The sequence below is a fragment of the Podarcis pityusensis genome, assembly GCF_964106645.2.
Source record: "Podarcis pityusensis genome assembly, chromosome: 12".
In the NCBI taxonomy this organism is placed as follows: Eukaryota; Metazoa; Chordata; class Lepidosauria; order Squamata; family Lacertidae; genus Podarcis; species Podarcis pityusensis.
The window spans coordinates 24,916,628-24,938,652 of record NC_138037.1 but is presented as its reverse complement, the minus strand read 5'-3'; the positions used below and the strand labels follow the sequence as shown (position 1 = coordinate 24,938,652).

The 22,025-nt window shown below is 43.2% G+C and overlaps 1 protein-coding gene and 1 long non-coding RNA gene across 2 annotated transcripts in view; one reads left to right on the top strand and one right to left on the bottom strand.

Annotated features, from left to right (window-relative positions):
• Window positions 1–22,025, bottom strand: part of CUBN (cubilin) — a gene marked incomplete at its 5' end in the record, with an annotated part of 134,664 nt that overhangs the window by 71,734 nt on the left and 40,905 nt on the right. Inside the window, 5 exons of the mRNA XM_080976099.1 lie at window positions 5,368–5,527; window positions 14,951–15,138; window positions 16,995–17,151; window positions 19,949–20,130; window positions 21,539–21,699. Coding sequence (XP_080832225.1) covers window positions 5,368–5,527; window positions 14,951–15,138; window positions 16,995–17,151; window positions 19,949–20,130; window positions 21,539–21,699 — 848 coding nt within the window. The remainder of the gene's footprint in view (window positions 1–5,367; window positions 5,528–14,950; window positions 15,139–16,994; window positions 17,152–19,948; window positions 20,131–21,538; window positions 21,700–22,025) is intronic.
• On the top strand, window positions 8,339–9,144 carry LOC308459325. The gene is made up of 2 exons (XR_013978005.1): window positions 8,339–8,523; window positions 8,920–9,144. It is a non-coding gene; the product is annotated as an uncharacterized lncRNA (long non-coding RNA).

Below are 22,025 nucleotides of genomic sequence, written 5' to 3'. Positions count from 1 at the left end.
GAGTAACTAATCCTGCACCTAGGTGAATTGTTAATGTGACCCTTAAACAAAACAGTATGCTAGATCAGGATGGAGCAGACTTTTTCATTTCAAGGGCCATATTTACATCTGCTAAGCCTTCCAGGGGCCACATACCAGTGGTGATTGGCCAGAGCCAACAGCGGGCTGAGCTACAAATGTGACTTTTACCTCTGTGCAGTAGGCTACTTTCTACACATACCTCTGTCCTCTTCCCCAACAAGCAAGAGGCCTTATCAGAGCTCAAGGATACTTTCCAGCCAGGTCAAAACACTCAAGGAGGATGCAAAGCCAGGCTGGTGAGTGGTGTGTCTTGGGAGGGTGTGTGGCCTGAGGTTAGTCCAGAAAATCAGAAAACAGAACTGGAGGGTTGAATTTGGCCCTAGGTCTGAGGTTTCCCATTCTTGCCCTAGAGCTTTTATGCCTGGAATCTCATCCTCACCCAGTTTTTACCTTTGGCATAGTCTCCTCTGCCAATACCCTGTAACCATCCCAGACAGTTAACCTCCTAATTTGGTCCTGAATGCACACCTCCACTTAACACATATTTCAGGACTGACTTATAAATTTCACCTTTGCAACTTGGTAGTCACTAAGGGGAAATGCTTCCAAGCAGCTAGAACTCTTTTTTGCAGCAGCTACTGTCAATCGCTGGGTGTGGCTAGACTGTGTGTTTAGATTCCGTGCTGGTGCCAGTGAAAGTTGGTACAGGAAGCAACTGCGCAACTCAGGGGGAACACTGGGTTGCCGCTTGCATACTTTATCTCTGCAATGTGTAATCCTGACCACAAAGCAACGGTTTTTTTAATGACGACCAGCTTCTATGTGGAATCTGCTGATTGTGAAATTACATCTGAAATGACTTGACCCACACATCTCAGATTCATGTGCAGATCATAATTTTGCCACCCAACATTCTTCAGGTGTTGCAGCACAGTACTCGGCAGTTTAAAGTTAACAAAATATGTTTTTAAATACATATTTTGAATGGTTTTTTTTAAATAGAAAAATCAGAAACAGAACAGGGTTATGGATTAACATGCACAAACCAATGAGGAGGATTATAAACCAATACCAGAAAGATACGCCCATCTCTAGCTACCACATTACCAAGACAATGAGGCCTCATTGAGACTTGATGAGCAGTTGCCCTTTTACTTCAATCCAGGTTCACTTCTATGCAAGCAAACTCCTTGCTTGCTTTCTCCTCTTACCTGCTTCCTGGCTTCTCTTACATCTCTAGAACATCAGGCCACATTCCTTTCTGAGGTGGTGGGGAGGGGCAGAGTGGGGCTAATGTATGAGCACTGGGTGGACTCTGTCCGCTATTGTTAAGAATGGAAATATTTCATCTGGTTACTTCTGCAAAACAACCCAAACCCACAGCCCTGCATTTGCTAGGATCTGCTAATAGGCAGGTTTGTCATGACTATAACTCATGTGACCTACATGTGTCCATGTTCCTCTCCGGTAGGTGCCCATAACACTTCCTCTCTGGTTGCAGAAATGTCCTACTATTCTAACCCTCAGATATCAAAGATAGGAAACTGAAGCCAGATGCTAGCCTAATCATAATAAGACACGATGACTAGATTTCCCTTTGGGGAGGAAATGATAAAAACACTCAATCTTATTTTTTAAAAAAAAATGATAAAAGCATTTTCTTTACTTATCTGCAAAATCAGGAGGTTTGAAAGATGTCCAGTAGAAATGCGACATGCTTATTATTATTTGCTTGAATCCAAATAAGGAATAGCTGAATGAGAATTTTCAAATGCTTATGGGACACCAAAATAAGTGTTTGTTAGGAATGGATTCCTAATACAGGAGCATTTCTCCCTTAAATCAGCTTGATGCTTTTTCTTGTCTTTTTTTTGGGGGGGGGGGGAAGCAGAGGGAGACATATGATTTTGTCGCTGTTAAAAATAGAAGGGAATTTACAAAAAAATTGCAATGAAGCAGGAGCTGGTGTTTCAAAAGATACAAACAGAGACACAAAACTGTAACAAAAAACCTGAAAGCATACATCTCCCAGTGAACTTTCGTACATTCCAGGAGTTGTATTGCACAGCAAAAGAAAATTGCAAAGGTCCCAAAGCAAAGGAACATTTGGATCTGAAATGTTTTGGTAGTCCTTGTACAGACAAACAAACAGCTGCACTTAGGATATGACTCCAGAGAATTAATTACATGCACCAATTTGGTCACAGCTACTTGTAAAGCATTTTGGGAAACCATATATATTTTGGGGAGGGGGGGAAAAAACCATGAGAAAAAAGAGGGAGAGATCTGGTTTCTTTATTTTATATAGCTGACAAAGGTCTTAGAGTTCCCTCAGAAAGTACATATGGTGACCCAAGTCATAGTTGCTTGGAAACGATACAACAAATAAGAAGCATGCAGTCTGGTGGTGACCACATCTTCCTTGGGCCGGTTTCCTTATAACTTCAGATTGAGTGCAAAATGGTGATTTAGAAAGACCACGGGCCTATCACAATAAACCAGCACTGGAATAAGAATGCTTCAAGATGAATTTGCATACGTTTGATGGTTGTGGTTCTTAGCTATGTGGACCTGCATTGATTCCTCTTACTTACGGCTGTAGTATATCAGCACATCTTCCTGTTTCTTCCCCTGCCCTCAGACCAGTGCTGCCCCAAGACATTTTGCTACATAAGCCACAACAGCAAATGTTTCCTCCTAGTCAACATGCCAAGTTGTTTCAGCGCCTGAGGCAGATAATCCCACAAGCACCTCCTCCCTGACATGACAATAAATATACAACAACAACAACAACAAGTTAAGCAAACTATCAAGTTGCTGCCTTTGGAGGCAGCAGTGATGCAGAGACATTCAGTTTGCCAATTTGCTACAAGCAGGTGTGGGGAACTCCTATCATCCTTGGTCACGATTGCTGGGGCTGATGGGAGTTGTAGTTCAGCAGCTTCTGGAGGACCTTAAAGCTCTCCACATCTGTGCTTCAGCCATGTGTACATTGAGAACAGAGTTGAAAATGTGTTCACAGCCCTGTGACTTTCTATTTGATATATGCCTCTCTTGTTCCAAACTCACCTGTGGTTACCGCAGGAACTTAAAAATGAGAGCAAGCTAAATCACATGAAGGTCATTTATGAAACCATTATGGCAAAGACTAAAATTAAATACATACTGCAGATTAGAAAAGGCATGGACAGATTCAAAAGAATGCCAAGAGGTGGGCAAACCAGAACCAAGCCAAAAGACTGAATTTTTTTTTTTAAAGGGCAAGATGACTTTCTTTGAAATTTTGTTCTGCATCTTTTACATCAACGAAAGAAGGCTAGGCAAGGCTCTCTCTCCAGCTTCTCACTGGAATGCCTTGGGAGCAATGCCACTTCATGTTGCATCGTGTCTCTTCCAAGGCATTCCGGGAAGTGCAACAATTCCAGTGCAAATTCTCCACCTCCTCATAAGAAAGCAGAAGAAAATCAGCCCCCTTTTTTACATGGGGAGGATGTTTTTTTGGCAGGGGATTTTTGCCTACCCCTGGTTAGAACGGCAGAATCAAGGAGGCTAGGCAAGGTGAATCGCTTTAAAAGAAAGTCAAAACCTTGCCTGATTTAAAAACACAAACTAAATAAAAAATGAACATTAAGTAAGGGAAGAAGGCATTTGATGAGCAATCTCTCTTCCTTTCACCCTTGTACCCTCTTGTGCTTACTGGAGGCAGCCAAGAATAGCAGCAAACTGCAGGGTGGGCTAAGAAAACAGAGTGGGAGTCCCAATTGGTATTGGCACTGCATGTGAAAAGTGGGGGGGGGGAGGGCCCCAAGGAGCGCTAAGTAGAGTGTTCTAAGTGGAGCATTAGCACATTATTACATTCTTGATTTGAATTGCATGGAGAGCTTACTTGGGGGGGGGGGGGAGATCTCTAGTGCCTTTACAGGACATCACAAAATCAGTTCCAGAACAATTTAAAAGGACTTACATAATTTTTTGGGCAAACAGTAAACACAGGGCAAGTTGAAGATCAGGCAGTTGATTGCCTGGGATTTTCTGTCCTTTCCAATAAGCCTGTTACAGTGCCACAGAATGTGAAAGATTGTGGGTGGCCAGAGAACAAGGGGAAAGCTGCAGCTAAGATTAAATAATTTAGGGGATTTCCACCCCCTCTGAATAATAAGGTACAGTGCTCGCCAACAGCTAGAGACTATTTAGAAGTTCGGGAAAAGAAAAGATAAGTTAACGCTGCAGCCCCTCAAAGGAGGATGATGTCATCTGTCTCCACAGGGGGAAGAAAAAGGCCCTTTCCCCCTCTTCCTTTGTCTGGCTCTAGGATGACATCACCTCACAGTCCTGAGATCTTACTCCTGTTGTTCAGTAACACTTCCCCTGCTGGGTTTCAGCTGAAGAGCTGTCTTCCTTTTCACAAGTCACTCTTTTCTCAGCAATGCTGCTGACCCTCGCTCCCCTGCCTCAATCCCACCCCCCTCAGTTCCTCCTTCCTGCCACTTCGGATTCTGAACTCCTCAAAAATTCCAGCCAAAGGAATGTCCTTTGGGATATACCAAAGGATTTCAGTCTGTCAGCCTGTGCTGCAGAGGAACCTCCCCTTCAAAGACAGAGTAGGAATCCATACAACTGCACAACCCAAAACAGGGGGCCTCAGTGGCAGATGCCAGCCGCTTTGCAGGGCTGTCAAAAACTGAATTGTGTGAACTGATTAGGCAGACAAGGCAACTGTGGCTTTTTAATTATTTTCCCAGCCCCCTCTCCGAATTGATGGACAATGCCACAGGTTTTCATCCCCCTGCAGTGGTATGCTGTTGTTAAATAGGTCAAGCAACAAAGCCAAACTTATGTACAGCCATGTTTCCTCAAATGCTAGAGAAGAAGAAAGGCAAACAAAATTTGCATCAACATGGCTATTAATGCATTGCATGCTGACTTGGTCAATATAGTGCATGGTATCTCCTGGTGCACAGGGACATTGGGGCACTAATGGTCCTGCAGTCAACAGTGTGGTATACCAGGTGTGAGGTATTCCGAACAGAAAGCGTGACAGAATCTCCTGGTATGCATAAACTCAAATTATCAGCCTCTTCTAACAAATATTTCTAGAATTTTGAGCAGTGCTGTTGGGGTGTGTACGTGTTAAAAAATGAGGTACTGGTACTCATGTCTTGATAAAAGTGCTGTGGGTGATGGCACAAAAATGGCTCCCACAGGCAGCAAAACAAAACAAAAAACCAGAGGTGACAATACTTGACACCTAGTCAGTACCACCACAGAAAAAAGGATGGATTCTGAGATAGCACTTGAGGAACAAATTTTGTGTGAAATGAAATGAGAGAAATTTTGTTGACTTACCATTTACATGCCATAACATCTGAAATCCTGTAGATTCGCCTATTTTATCAGAGAAAAACACCACATGAAGGCTGGAGCCTGTTGTGCCTCCAGCTGGGACATTAGTATTGCCACAGAATGTGCCTATCAGGCTGGATTGGGCATTGGGTCCATCATAAAGCTGAAATCAAGCATAAGGAAATGAAATGGAAATAGATCGCCGACTTGATACCAGTTTTTTGAAACGGACATTTAAAAGGAATAGTGATCAGTTGCATTGCGTGTCTCAGGTATTATCCAGATGTGTTGCAACAAATGTGGCTGATTTTTTTTTAAAAAAAATACTAATCCAGTAGTTTGTCAGGGGCCACCTCTGGGTGCTCTATTATTCTATAGTGCAATAAGTAACGCATGAGATCTATTGGTTAATTATCTGTTTAGGGAAGAAGTACCTGCAGTGTTTGGTCTCCTGAAAAAAATAACATTAAGAAGTGCCTTGTCAGATAATATCAAAGTGCCACCTAGCTCAACTTTTGGCTTCTAATAATCAAATGCCTTTGGAAAGCTCACAACACAAATGCTTTACTCCTATAGGGAAATCTCTCCCACAAATAAGAATACACTGCTTTAAGTATGAGGGGCGGAGTGTAAGAAAATCAACAAGGTTGTGTTGTTGTTTCTAAAATGGAAAGTTCAATGTGCCCTGACGTCTATTTTAAGCATATAATTTTACAGCATTAGTTACTGGCACAATGAGAAGCAGGAATTTAACTCTGTATTAGTAAATATTTGTACTTGAAGTCTGGAGAAGCATTCACCTTCTATTGTGATTGTGCCCTACAGTTGTACTCTTTTGATTTTCTGACTCATGGTTCCTGTCATTCTGAGACAGTCCAGCAAAGACTTGCCATAGAAATGATGTTTGAATACCCCCATTGCTAAGACATTGGCATGCTCTTTTTCAGAATTTCAATAGAGACTTCTTTTTGGGGGGGGGGGTAATGACTATCTTGGATCATCTACTTTTCAAATAGTCCCCTCCCTGCATGACAAATCACTCCCCCCCTTCCTTTTTGTGACCCCCCCCCCGGAGCCCTCAGGTAGGTATGGGAAAGAAAATCAATTTTGTAAACATTTAATGAACTACCAAATCACACTTTTCAAACCTGCATGCAAACCAAAGCACAATTATGCTTCAAGGTTTGCACGTCTCCGAGTTTTGCAATGCAGTTCCTCAACCAAACAACGTGCACAGAAACACATACATTAGGAGGAAGTATGCTTATATCTGTGAAAATAACATATAAAATGAAGCATATTGGGGGAAGGTGCTTGCAAAACAATGTATATTAGTCATAGCTATGTACAAAAATGTTTTTTATGAGGAGAAATTAGCACTAAAAATGCTGGTGAATTTTCATGAGGATTTTTAAAAACATGCACACAGATGGGGGGAGAGAGGGAGAAATTGCTGCAGAAATGTACAGAACTGAATTTAGGATTGGAGAAATGAGGGAAGCTGAAACTAACAATTGCCTTAGGGCAAGAGTATGGAGCAGAAATTCAGGATCAAAGTTTGCAAGATGAGCCGTGCTGGCTTGACACATACTGAAGCAAGTGAAATAATATGCATTGCCATCTAAAACCATTTGAAGTAAATGAAGGTAGAAAAGGCATTTGCCATTCTTGTTGGAGAATAGACGGGAGGGACAGCGCTACTCAGTTAGTTCTCTCAGTGACTCTCAGTACTGTCAACCATGGTGTCTTTCTGGACCACCTTCTCCAAATTGAGATTAGGAGGAAAGGTTTTTAAGTGGATCCAAACACAATAAAATTCAGAAAACCAGTACAAAATGCTCCTTGATAAAATAATAAAAAATTAAACAGCAGATAAAACAAGCAAGCCACCCCAAGACTGCTATGATATAGCCAAGGCCAATGGTACTAAACAAACCGCCTATTGAACCCTCTTGTTTGCTCCTTCTGGGGGGAAAAGTGTCAGTCGGGGTATTTTGCACCAATATATTGTGCTATTGTTGTTATGTATTAAGATTTCTTAACCACCCTTCACCATGAGGGAAGGTTGCAACAATTTAAAAATTAAATATAAAAATCAGTTAAAATCAGTTTAGCTAGGATAGCTCAGTCATTAGAGCCTAAGCCTCTTAATTTCAGGGTCGTGGGTTTGAGCCCCACGTTGGGCAAAAGATTCCTGCACTGCTGGGAGTTGGACTAGATTATTCCTGTGGTGGTTTTAGATCTATGATTCTAAAACAATTTACAGTTGAGAAACACAGTGGGTGCGTGTGGGGGGAGGAAGGGAGGGAGGAAGTGTCAACTACACAGAAAATACGCCATACACATTTATGAAGGGAGATAATTCTACAGCTTAGGAGCTGCTTCAAAAAAATGCCCTCTCTTGGGCTGCCACCCCCAAACTTCTGAGGGCGCCAGAACTACCAAGATGGCCATCCCTGCTGAGTTTAACAACTAACAGAAAGGAAGGAGGTGGTATTTCAAATGCTTGGAGTCTAATTTGTTCAGAGCTTTAAACACTAATGTGAACACCTTCCATTGGCTGCAGAAATGAACTGCCAGCCAGTTGGTAAACATAATGCAAAGACAACAGAAGTTAGGCTGTGGTAAAATTCCTTGCGGAGGTGGTGAACACCCCCCTCGTAATTCTTTCCTAAACTTGATCTCAGACAGCAGAAACTTCGTACTTCTACGCAGTTTCTATCAAAACAAACCAGCCATTTTCAAATAAATAATGGTTGCCATAGAAACCACTTCATGTCGTACTGCTTCCAATTTGGTTCTCAGAGCAGGACAGTTATTCACAGGAAATTCAAATGAAAACGGCGAGACAGCTGTTAACTGTTCGAGAGTGAGGCAAGAGCTAGGGTTACAAACATTTGTGAAGCGGTCCCGCTTTCTAAAGGAAAAGAACAGCTGTGCATTTTCGTGAAGAATTTTGAACATCTCAGGCATAATTCAAGTCCTCAGTAAAGCACAGCCAAGAGCCAACTCAACTGAATTTAGTACTGCCATAGAGATATTCCTATCTTAAGTCATTTCTATATCTTGCCTTGAGGTCTTCAAACGGGCCTTTTTATTTATGGCTTCGATCAGAGGTCGCCAACCTTTTTAAGCCCATGGGCACATTTAGAATTCCGGGTGAGTGCTGTGGGCTCCATACACACTTTATTTTCCCAAGGGATTTGGGTAAATAGAATCCAGTATAATTAATCCGAGCCTTGAAAAGTATGCAGAGCTGAAAGAGGAAATGGGAAAGAGTCTCTTTTCCACATTCTTTCTTCAGCTCTGTGGTCTCCTCAAGAGAGAAAAAGAGAACCACACCCAACACCTCATGACATTGGGGGCAGTGAGTAGGGAGATGGGCGTCTCAGAGGCTTCATGAGTGCCAAGGGAAGACCTGAAGGACACATGGGCATCATGATAGTGACTGCAGGCTTGCATTTTAAGAACAGGAAGAAGCAAGGCCTTCTTCTTCTTCTTCTTCTTCTTCTTCTTCTTCTTCTTCTTCTTCTTATTCTGCCCTTCTTTCCACAGGAGCCCAGGATGGCAAACACACAAATGATAAAACATCTAAAAATAATTCCAATACAGAAACAGCCTGGGAAAGATCTCTACTTAAAAGGCTTGAAAGCTATTATTACAGTTATAATTTAACACATGGTTATTACATAGTTGCATTTGTACTCCCTTCCCTTTCCCTGAAAAGACCTTGAACCCAGAGTTTTGCAATAAAAAAACCATAATAAATGGCACATCTGACACTTGCATTTTTGTGTGCTATTATATGTTACTTTCATTAATAGATGTACTTTCCCACACACTTTATCCAAGTATATGCATTTTGGTCTACAGTCCTTGACTGGACAATAATTGTATTGCAAAATTTGGAGAAGTGTGAATTTTGAAGAATGGCTGTATTTGGGCATATTTGGCCTTGCTCCACATGGCAGCTCACCAAACAGGCACTCCAGGGGTTAGTAAAAAGCAGTAATAAGTCCAGCTGCTGCTTTATACCCAATACAGAAATATATCCTTGTCTTGGGAAATGCTCAGCTAGAGGAAATTAATATAATGGCTCAATGCCCGACAGAGACTTCGGTACAGATGGGCAACCCCAACTGGAGAATGTGAGAGCATAAAGAGGAAGCAGTTGATTAAAAAGCACACCATGACTGAGTCACCATCCTTCTCATCTTCTAGCTATTGCTAAATGACTTACACCAGGGCTGGGGAATCTGCGGCCTTCCAGATGTTGCTGGAGGATGTGCTTCATAACTGAACGAAACACACAAGGACATCTAAACAGAGAGGAGGCCCATAAGATCATTAAGGCCAGGGACTGAAATTATCTAGCTGCACCACTGGCAACAGCATCAGCTATTCCTCCGGCCTGCCATTTGAAATTTGCAGATTTAGCCTTCCTCTTTGTTTCTTCAGCAGCCTCCAGCAGAGTCTACTTCTCAGACCGACTTAGTTTTCATTTCATAAATATTTTAGGAATATTTATGATCATCTGGCATTCTTTGGCTCACTGACTTTTTTTACAGAGAGGTGAATAACAAAGCTATTAAATTCTGCTAATCCTTAGCAAATATAACAGAGCTGATATTGATCTGCTAGGCAGGCTAAAGGTCAGTATGCACCCAAGCCAAGGATGTTGTTTTGAGAACTGCACTGGCACAACCCTGTGCCCATTCAAAACCATCCTGCAGGAAATACCACAGATTGCCTTCTCATAGTTTCAGAAGGAAAGCTGCATTTTTTAGCAGTGAAGTTTCCCCCCTTCAAAGTGAAAAGGAATTTGTGAATAATTCGCTCATTCCAATCACTTGACCTCTCCAAGTTTTGCTTCACATCACTTTGGTTTTAAAACATACTTTATAACTCAAAGAGAATGAATCGTATCTAGAGTCTCCCCTTTCCCACAGATATTTCTGGGAATTTCATAAACGGAAGAGGAGCACAGTAGCTATCTCCTGCTTGTGATTCCCATGACTGGTAATCAGAGGCACAAGATATCTGATCCTTGAGATACCATGTAACCATCATGACCAGTAGAGATGCAGGGGCGAGGGTTGTGGAAATGGATTCAATTCCCATTCAAAAATGAAAATTACGCTACGGGTGTGTGTGTGTGTGTGTGTGTGTGTGTACTTTTCTGAATTTTGCAGTGCTGGTCTCCTAAGTACAAAAATGCATATACCTATGTAAAGTGTGCATAAACATGGATATATTTGTAACAATAATATACAACAGGGCATTATCCTAGAGGGAAATACATTGCAATAATGCATACAAACCTGTGTATATTAGGGGAAATTTGAACTAAAATGTTGATGAATATTTATGAGGACTTTTGCAAACTGGTGTGGGAATACAGAATACTGAACGTAAGACTGGAACAATGAGAAAATGAAACTGGCAGATTTGATCATTCCTAATGGCCAATAGGATTGGTGGCCTTATACTTCAGGAATTGATCCAATTCCCTTTTAAAGTCGTCCAAGTCAGCAGCCATCGCTGTATCTTGTGGGAGCGAATCCCACAGTTCAATTGGATTAAGCGGCGACAAAAAGTGGCTGAGCATGCAAGGATTCCAAGTATATTAAGAGAGGTTAATGCAGGTTTCCTTTATGGTTCCTCCAGGGACAGATGTATGCTGGTGATACATCTGAGAACCCCCATCTCTCTCTCTGCTGGCTCTCATTGACAGTTGTTGTTGTTTAGTCATTTAGTCGTGTCCGACTCTTCGTGACCCCATGGACCAGAGCACGCCAGGCACTCCTGTCTTCCACAGCCTCCCGCACTTTGGTCAAACTCATGCTGGTAGCTTCGAGAACACTATCCAACCATCTTGTCCTCTGTCGTCCCCTTCTCCTTGTGCCCTCCATCTTTCCCAACATCAGGGTCTTTTCCAGGGAGTCTTCTCTTCTCATGAGGTGGCCAAAGTATTGGAGGCTCAGCTTCAGGATCTGTTCTTCCAGTGAGCACTAAGGGCTGATTTCCTTAAGAATGGATACGTTTGATCTTCTTGCAGTCCATGGGACTCTCAAGAGTCTCCTCCAGCACCATAATTCAAAAGCATCAATTCTTTGGTGATCAGCCTTCTTTATGGTCCAGCTCTCACTTCCATACATCACTACTGGGAAAACTATAGCTTTAACTATACGGACCTTTGTTGGCAAAGGTCTCATTGACTACCAGACAGCTTTTTAACAGTGGAAGGGACTCTCTCAGAAAGTGGTAGGCTTTCCTTAACTAGAGGTTTTAAAACAGGGGTTGGACGGCAATCTGTCAGGGATTTTTTAGCTGTGTTTGCTCCACTGCAATGGATTGGACTAGATGGCTTTTGGGGGACCCTTCCACCTTGGCGGTTCTATGGTTCTAAGTGAGACAACGGCACATCAAACCAAGAATACCAAACCTATGAACATTCCCATGATTCTACTGAGTATTCCATCTGAATTAACTGCAGGCTTGTTACACCCGACTAGTATTTTGCTACATGCAATAGCTAGTATAGCTTGGTTGGTAGAGTATGGCCATGGGTTTGAGCCCCACGTTGGGCCAAAGATCCCTGCATTGCAGGGGGTTGGACAACTCTATGATTCTATGATTCTGCAAGCCATTGAAGCATGAAGCCTCTTATTTCTAAGGCTCACAATACATCAGGACATTTGTTAAAACACACACACAACCAAAACCAAAATGGGAGCAACTCAATTAGCTACGCTGATACTTCACAGTTGCCCCGTTGTACGTTTTAATCACGTTGCCCTGAAAAGGCAGGGTGTGGCAGCTGAAGAAAAACTGCAACTAAAAATAAGCTATTAGTCATTCACTGTGGGACTTGCATGTCTCAGAGTAAAACCACCCTCATGGAGGCATTTTGAAGCATTTGGAGCTCTTAGTCATCTGAGGTTTGCTGTAATTAGAGACCATCTTTCTCTTGCATCCTTTACATTACTATGGCGGTTTTAAGTTCTGCTTTCAGATTGCCAGGTAGAAAATTTCTTAACCATGTCAGGATCAGATGCATAAGCATTGGTCTCCCTGGTTTCAGAGCAGGGCTTGCCAACATTTTGAGGTCCATGGGCACAAATGGGGTTGGATGAATATGCCACATTCAGTTTTTCTCAGCTTCTCATTGTGCCAATTTGATATTTAGTTTTCCACATTTCCACATCAGTTTGTGATTGAGGGGAAAACACACACACCATAATTCTCATTCAAGTTTCTTCTTCTACATACATTCTTCTCTGCAATTTTACCTAATATATACATTTTTGCACAGCATTTCCACCTAATATGTGTTTTTGTGTATTATTTTCATGGATATATTACACAACACTTCATCCTAGCGTATGCATTTTTGTACACGTTACAAAAATGCAAAGATCACCAGTGTCAAAGCAATGATTCCTCAACATCAACTTTGTGGGACTGGTCATGTTGTTGTTGTTCGGATGTCTTCCAAAGCAGCTGCTCTATTCCGAACTTAAAAATGGAAAGCGTAATGCAACAAAAGAGGTTTAAAGACTGTCTCAAGGCAAATCTTTAAAAAATGTAGTATAAGAAGAAGAAGAAGAGTTTGGATTTGATATCCCGCTTTATCACTACCCGAAGGAGTCTCAAAGCGGCTAACATTCTCCTTTCCCTTCCTCCCCCACAAGAAACACTCTGTGAGGTGAGTGGGGCTGAGAGACTTCAGAGAAGTGTGACTAGCCCAAGGTCACCCAGCAGCTGCATGTGGAGGAGCGGAGACGTGAACCCGGTTCACCAGATTACGAGACTACCGTTCTTAACCACTACACCACACTGGCTCTCAAACACTGACAACTGGGAAACACTGGCCTGCAAGCGCTCCAACTGGAGAGCAGCATTTCCCAAAGATGTCATGGGCTCTGAAGACGCTCAAACTCAGGACAAAAGGGAGAAACACACTAAGAGGAAGGCGTGCTTAGCAAACCCTCACCATGATCAACTCCCACCCAGGAACCTATGTCCCCACTGTGGAAGGATGTGTGGATCCAGAATTGGCCTCCACAATCACTTACAGACTCACTGTTAAAACCGTGTTTATGGAAGACAATCTTACTTGGCTATGAGTGATCGCCAAAGAAGAAGAAGACTTGGCTGGATAATTGCATTGCAAAATTTGGAGAAGTGCAAATTTGAAAGTGGGGGCTGTGCTCTGGTTCTCATTGTGTTTCAGAAAATGTGAATGTGGCAAGTTAACATTTAAATAAAAAGTGAACTGAATGTCTCCCCATCCCTATTTGCAAACTAGGGAACTGTCATGGGCCCCACTCACACATGTCATGACCAAGCACACACCACAGCCCATTCTATTAGCTACAACAGAATGATTATTTCAAGCCTAGAAGGAACCGATGAGGAGACCCCACTGAGTGCCGTGGAAGGCCTCTGAGGGTGCCTGGGTGCCCCCGGGTGCCACATTGGCAATCCATGTTTTAGGGGAACCAATGCCTTGGAGACTTACCTCAAGCTTTAAATCACTGACTATATCTGTAGAAAGTAGAAAACAACAACAAGGATCTACTGGTGGTAAGGTTTGAGTGTCACTGAAGTATTAAGATATTTTCTAAATGTACATAAAGTAGAGGAGCAGAAATGCATTCATCAGTGGCAGCCTGAGAAAAAATAGGGCTGGGGAGGGTGACAGAAGAAGCAAAAGACATTTCTGCAGATGAAAGTGATGGTTGGTTGGTGAGGGACCCTGTGTGAGAGGCAGGGAAGGGAAGATTTCTCAAGATTGGGCAGCTGGGAGAAGAAAGGGAAGCTCCCAGGTGAGATTTGGGAGGGTCTACCCCTTCTGTGTGAGACAAGGGTTAAGATCTACCTCTGAAAGAGGGCTTTGTTTTTCTATCTTTCTTTTTATTCAAATTAGTTTGTTTTTTGTTGACCTGTATGCTTTAAAAAGGGCCGTGGGTGGCACTGTGGGTTAAATCACAGAGCCTAGGACTTGCCGATCAGAAGGTCGGCGGTTCGAATCTCCTCGACGGAGTGAGCTCCCATTGCTCGGTCCCTGCTCCTGCCAACCTAGCAGTTCGAAAGCACATCAAAGTGCAAGTAGATGAATAGGTACCACTCCGGCGGGAAGGTAAACGGCGTTTCCGTGCGCTGCTCTGGTTCGCCAGAAGCGGCTTAGTCATGCTGGCCACATGACCCAGAAGCCGTACGCCGGCTCCCTTGGCCAATAAAGCGAGATGAGCACCGCAACCCCAGAGTCGGCCATGACTGGACTTAATGATCAGGGGTCCCTTTACCTTTACCTATGCTTTAAAAATTCAATACAAAATAAAAATGAGGCAAAGGGCATTTCTGGAAGGGTGTGCAGTTCTACAAATTCTCCATGTTATAAAGTCATGCATTTCAATCAGAGTGTGAATCAGCATTTAGTTTAGTAGGCTTCTTTCAAGCTCAAATATCTTCCCCTTTGATAACTCAAACAAATAGAGTTCCTTCTCAATTTGCCCTTGTTCCCTTTTTGGTAGATCCTCTTTCAACACCATATGCAAAACAGGAAATATTTTCTTCATACCTTTAAATGGTCACGCCCACAGTTTTCTCCTCCTTCTGTGCTAAAGTCTGAGAAGCTGTAGTTGAGTGTATTGCCAGTTGTAGTTTGGATGGTCCAGGTGCAAAGTGAATCCGGAGGATACTTATTAGGGTAGTTCAAACTCTCCAAGATGCCTTGGCCACGGTTGGCAATGACCACACCCTGGCAAACTTGTGAAAAACATTTGGAAAAAAAGGTTATACTTTCTAAAGTTTTCTGTTCTACATTTTCAAAGCATCAACCTACACTAATACAGCCATACCTTGGAAGTTGAACAGAATTCGTTCCGGAAGTCCGTTCGACTTCCAAAAGGTTCAGAAACCAAAGCGCAGCTTCTGGTTGACTGCAGGAAGCTCCTGCAGCCAATTGGAAGCCGCAGAAGCCCCGTTAGACATTTGGCTTCCAGAAGAAGTTCAAAAACTGGAACACTCACTTCCGGGTTTAGATCGTCCAGGAGACAAAACATATGAGTACCAAGATATTCGACAACCAAGGTACAACTGTAATGTCTATAACTAATAATGAGAGTCACAGATATTTTGTAGAGGAGAATCCCACCTATTCATCAACTCTTATGTAATATCCTCCAACACTCTTTCCAAAAATCTCAGTGGCTTTATAAACATGTATTTGAAGAAAGAAAGAAAGAAAGAAAGAAAGAAAGAAAGAAAGAAAGAAAGAAAGAAAGAAAACTATCTTAAAACATCTGCTATGTCCATCCCAGACAATATATTATATACAGTTTATCATCATTGTCTCATAGGACAAATTTCTGGTTTAAGCAAATCTTTATAACGAGCTGGATCACAGCAGCAGTACTACCAACATGCTGATTTCTTTTTTATTCATGATTTTTATGGGGGGGGGGGAGGAAGGAAAAGATGGGATGGGGGAAAGGAAAAAAATAGAGAAGGAACAAAATGGGATACAGTTTATCTTATATAGAAAGGGTGGGGAACCTCTGACCTGCAGGCCAAGCCACTAGGGTTTTAAATTTGGTCTGAAGTTCAGCTTCATGGTCATGTTTCTTGGTCTTGTCATTACATACTTGAATAAATGGAAATGAGGAAGGAACTTTATAACTTGGATCAGCAAAGGTATGCGCACAGAGATAGCCGGAACTGGTTGCCACATTCATGTTACGGAATGACCGCTCCCCGCTTAAAACGGGGGGCGCCCTTTGCGTGGACGCGCGCAGCCCCTAGATCTGGAGCGGCTCCAACAGCATAGGCTTGGTTTGCCTTCCCTCAGGTGGGATACCTGGAGGTCTCCTCCTACCTCAGTCAGTTGTCCAATCCCACCTGGGGGAAGCGTTGCCAAGGAGACCAGGCCAGGTAGGGGAGGGATTACCTGCCCACACAATAGAGGGAGGATCTTACCTGGGAATCCTCACTTGGCTCCAGAGCTTCTCCCACCCTACCCACCCTCAGTTAATGTCTTATTTGCAGGTTAACTTTTTGTCACAGGTTTTGCAGGTTAACTTTTCTTCGCAGGTATGCAGGCGCTGCTACGTTAAGGTCGCTGTTAAAGGGCCGGAAAGGAATTTCCCTGCATTGGCAGGTTTCGCCTTTCCCGTAGCAAAACGTCACAACTTTGGCGGTATCAGGCCTTGGGCGGAATCCTTTAGTCCATCTTCCTCTTTGCGGCGGCGATACCAGGGTTCCCCATTAAAGGGGTTTCTGAAGGGAGGCTTTGCCCGTACGCCGAAAGGTCGCCATTGCTCTCCCCTGCGGTGGCGGCGTAACGGGGGCGGCTATCTCTGCTTGAACATATGTTCTCCAGAGCCGGCCCATCCCCCCCCACACACACTGGATAACCCTGATGCTCCATAGGTCCCCGGCTGGGGACTGGGGAGGGAGAACGCCCAATGCCTGAGCCAAGGTCTACCCACATTTGAAATTTAATAAAGTTGTGGCCAATTTAATCCCATAGCACGTTGTCATGAGTCATTATTCCACATGATGGGGGGACCGCGCGGGATCTGGGGACTCCACCTGTCCACGCAAATCAAATTGTTAGTACTTACTCTGCTTATAATGAGCAAAGAAACCTCCGCCTCCCAAAGTGGCATCTGTCCTTAGTTTTACATACAAACTGTCCCCAGTAGAGTGGAGGGTGGGTGGTATCTGGTCATCACAAAATTTGCCCAGCATCTTAGCATTGGTACTGTTGCCATCATAGACCTATATAGTTATAGGGCAATAGAAACATAGAAGTAAAAACAGTATTAGCTGACTGCTAAATTGATCATAGATAATTTTTAGCAGGGGGTAGATGTGCAGTGCAGTGGGAATTAATCTCCTATTTCCTCAAGAATGTATGCAAGTGAGCACATGTTGAACATACTGCAATCCTATTGTACAATCCATGGGGTACAGCTAATTGAACTTACACACGGCTAGACAGACACGTATTTGATTCACAATACCATGAGATGTCTGCTGTGGGATGTTTCTGTTTTGGCATAAATAAATTTTAAAAATTGAAAATTATCCATGCACACAAAAGCTTATACCCAGAACAAACTTAGTTGGTCTCTAAGGTGCTACTGGACAATTTTTTAAATTTTTTAATTTACTTCAACTGCGTCAGGCCAACACGGCTACCTACCTGAATCTGTTTTGGCAATTATTTCATCCTGGTGCTGTAATTTATTTATTTTGCTGTATGTATGTGCTACTTTTCCTGATGCGATATCCGAATAGCCAGGATAACACCATGATGAAAAGTAAAAACAAGAAAACGGGTGCAAAAGTAGCTGCAGAGAAACCATGGCTGTATTTGCATGTCATGCTACAGTAAGTGAAATCATGGCTTACTGGAACCCTGCAGACATTCACCTGTCAGCCACTTTGCTGGTTTTTTTACATCCCATGCCAGGTGCATAGCTGTCAACTTTTCCTTTTCTTGCGAGGAATCCTATTCGGAATAAGGGAATTTCCCTTTAAAAAAGGGAAACGTTGACAGCTGTGGCCATGTGGAGAGGAGGTTCGGCTTAGTGTGTGCTCTGAACCTGGTCTCAAAGTTAAGCTCTCTCCTCGCTCAACATGAAACGCAGCCATAGTTTCTTCCTGGTTGCAGCGAGGAGACACTTTAACCAAGTGTTCCCGTGGTTGGAAGCAAAGTGGTTGCAGGCTCTTCTCTGGGAGTCCAGAGTTTGACTTAAGAAGTCATGCAAACCAGGCCAGTGGCTACACACAGGTATTGGAAAGGTGTATGAAAGAATGGAAGGGACTTTTGGTTCTACCACCGTGACATGGCAATTTTCATCAGAATCAAACCTCATAAAACTTCGGCATGACCCTGCTCATAAGCACTATTAGGATAATGCTGACTGTTCAAATAATTGCTAGACTCATACTGTATGCGCTTTCAGGAATAACAGAAGTGGCTGGAATGTCCTGCATTTGGATGCTGATTGTGTGTTTTTTTTAGGGGGGGGCATTCACCAGGGGGTAAAAAAGTATTCTAATGCTCTGATTATTAAGAAAAATATTCAGGTCATTTATATAACAATTTGAATATGGACAGACAATGGCGTTCTTGTTAGGGAACTTGCTGCCTTTGTTCTTATAATTCATTAAAGCATTTTGCTAACAGCCTGATGTGCAAGACACAGTCCCGCTCAGGCTGAAAAATGTTCATCTTTATAGAAGACAGCTCTCTGTGGAAGCGAAATTTAAGTGGCAGATTGCATTCTAGAATTTCTTAAAATGATGGCACACTTTATGAAGGAACATCGACTGAAGTCCCTGCCCATCCTTCGCCATCGCATGGAGAAAATCACTGACTACTGACTTCCAAACTTGATCCTAGCTCTAGGGAAGGGACAGTGTAGAAGGGAAAAGATTGGTCATGGGGGGCGGGGAGTTATAACAGTAGCAGTTTGCTCCCAAACCCATAAACCTGTTTAGGGAAGTTTTTAATATTTAATGCTGTATTGTTTTTAACACTTGATTGGAAGCCGCCCAGAGTGGCTGGGGAAACTCAGCCAGATGGGCGAGGTATAAATAATAATTAATTTATTCTTATTCTTATTCTTATTATTCTTATTATTCTTATTATTCTTATTATTCTTATTATTCTTATTATTATTATTATTATTATTATTATTAGAGAGGGAAGCTATTTCCCTGTTCCCCCACTTCATGATAGTGGTCCCAACACTGGAATCAGCAGCTAAGGGGAAAGCCAAGGCTGAGGACCTCCAGATGCTGTTGGTCCAACTCCCATCAGCCCCACTGGTATAATGAATGGTTGGGGATGATGGGACTTGGACAACATCTGAAGGGCCATGGGCTCCCCATTCTTGCTTTAGCCACATTTATAGTCTCATTCCTGGGGCTAAAAGGAGCAACTACAACTCGGACAGCAACCAGAAGGACTCTCTTTTCTTTTCTTTTCTTTTCTTTTCTTTTTTCTTTTCTTTTCTTCTCTACTTTACTTCTTTGCACTCTTCTTTCCTAGAACAGTTGAGACCAACCATAGTGACTGGCTGCATATAGAGTAAAAGTGCCCAATATGGCCAAGAATTAAAAGTTCTCGATTAGGGAACTCCAGGGCTGTGTCCCCTGTGACTAAGTAATGGGAAAATGAGGGGTGGAAATGACATCCATACATAGCTATGGGCAACAGTTCCTGCCACCATGGTGGAACCTTCCTCCAGGCACTGGGTGGCTTGGAATATTTTTGTAAAGAAAAAAGGCATTGTGTAAACTGGTTATAAGTGGAGAATTGTTCCATTGGTGTTGAAGGTCTCTTTTTACATTTTTAATATCTCTAGAACAGTCCCTAGTACTCCCATCAGCCCCAGCCAGCATGGCCAATGGCTACTGGTGATGGGAGATGTAGTCCAACAAATTTGGAGGGCTGAAAGCTGAGGAAAGCTGCTCCAGAGCAAGCCACATAGTGCCATGATTCTTACTGACCATCCTTGGGGATAATCAACCTTATTGGGGGGAAATAAGCCATCGTACATACAGCAACATAGTCATATTGACAACTTGAATGAGACTCTAGGTGAAACTGATCAAACTGGAGTTCAAAAGGGCTTCCATGACTTGACTTGAGGAGCCAGTAGCATTCTGAATTGTGGTAGTAAGGCAATGGATAGTTGGGGGATGTAAAGATTCCAGAAGAAGTTGCAAGGGTTCCACCACAACCTGAAAACAAGTACAAAGAAAATACAGCTCAGCCACGTTGACCAACCTCTGTTAAGGTCCAAAGTGCATGTCCAGTAAGGGAGAAATCCTTAACATTTCGCATCCACATTGGAGGAAAGTGGTATATGCCATGCAACATTTTCTACTCAGGGAACTGGTAGTTTGAAAATCAGTGGCTCTGGATGATACCAAGAATGTGACTGAAGGTTAAGTGGCAAGAGACCAAAGTATCATCACTGAGGAAGGAAAGCTGGGCTGTAGTCCTGCCCCTAGTAACGGTACCCCCATCAGTAATTTCACTTCCATTAAGAAGAGACCATAAATTTTCCCAAGGGATTGTAGAATTGTAGAATCATAGAATTATTTAGTGAATTTATACCCTGCCCTTTCTCATAGGTAAAGGTAAAGGTACCCCTGCCCGTACGGGCCAGTCGTGTCCGACTCTAGGGTTGCGTGCTCATCTCGCTCTAGAGGCCGTGAGCCAGCGCCGTCCGAAGACACTTCCGGGTCACGTGGCCAGCGTGACGAAGCTGCAGCTGGCGAGCCAGCACCAGCGCAGCACACAGAAACACCGTTTACCTTCCCACTATAAAGCGGTACCTATTTATCTACTTGCACTTAAGGGTGCTTTCGAACTGCTAGGTGGGCAGGAGCTGGGACTGAACGACGGGAGCTCACCCCGCCGCGGGGATTCGAACTGCTGACCATACCATCAGCAAGTCCTAGGCACCCACAGCGCCACCCGCGTCACGCCCTTTCTCATAAAGGAGCCTAATTTGGTGAGGCAGTGTTCCTTTCAACCTAATGGACCAGCAGTTTCATGGCCCCTTCTTGCAACTAGTTATTTACTTATTTGACAGTATTTCCATAAGATGCATCAAGGGGGCTTAGGATGCAATAAAATCAATCTATGAATATCTATAAAACCAAATTAAGAATGTCAATATAACAGCATTCAATACTGCAATTGATAGCAATTGACAGATTTACACATTTATAACATGTATACAGTACTCTGTTTTTTCTTTAGCAAAAGCCCAGATGGCTTATGGAAAGGTCACACCATTAATGTAAGAAATTATAGCATGCAACATTCTAAATATTAAAACCCAAAACTATTTCTGCCTGCCTACATTTCCCCCAGCATCTTTAGCAGAGGCATAACTGAACCCTGGTGGGCCTCTTTTGGGAGGGAGTTCCACCATTGTGGCGTCACCACTGAAGAGGCCCTGTTTGCTGTCCTCAGCAGGCAAATGGACCTGATTATAGTCTCACCCACAGATCCCAGTAAGAAAGGCCAAAGAGCTTTATTCAGGAAGGATTTGCCAACAAGATAGAGAAACAAATATCTTCCTCCCTGTCTGACAGTAATAGACACCACTTTCTTTATCTGGCGTTCTGATTTTACCTGTTGATGTTCCATCCCAATAAGCTGAGAATCCAGTGCTCGTATGCAAAAAATCACTTTCAAACTTTATCCACAGTTTGTTACTGTGGGAGATTGTCACTGGAGGCAACGTTGAGCCACAGTATTTCCCAAGCAATGGCGATGTCTCGTAACCTCCATCTCTGCAGTCAAGAGGAACCGCACAATGATGGTTAAAAGGAAACCATGCTGTGTGTTCAATCACCAAAAGAGCTTCAGTTGGTGGGAATGTGGGGCAGGGGTTTTCCTGGGTCAGCTTCCCAGTGATGGTATTCAAGCTCACTGCCACTGCCCTCTCTGTCCCGTTATGCAGCAGCATTGCAGCTGGAGGGAGGTGAGGTGAGCAGCACAGCACAGCACCACAACTCTGCAGCCCCCCGGTGTCTCCTTGTTAAAAGGATCAGGTAGCAGTGATGGAAAGGTGATATGCCTGAGACCCACTGCCAATCACAGTAGACAGTACTGGGGT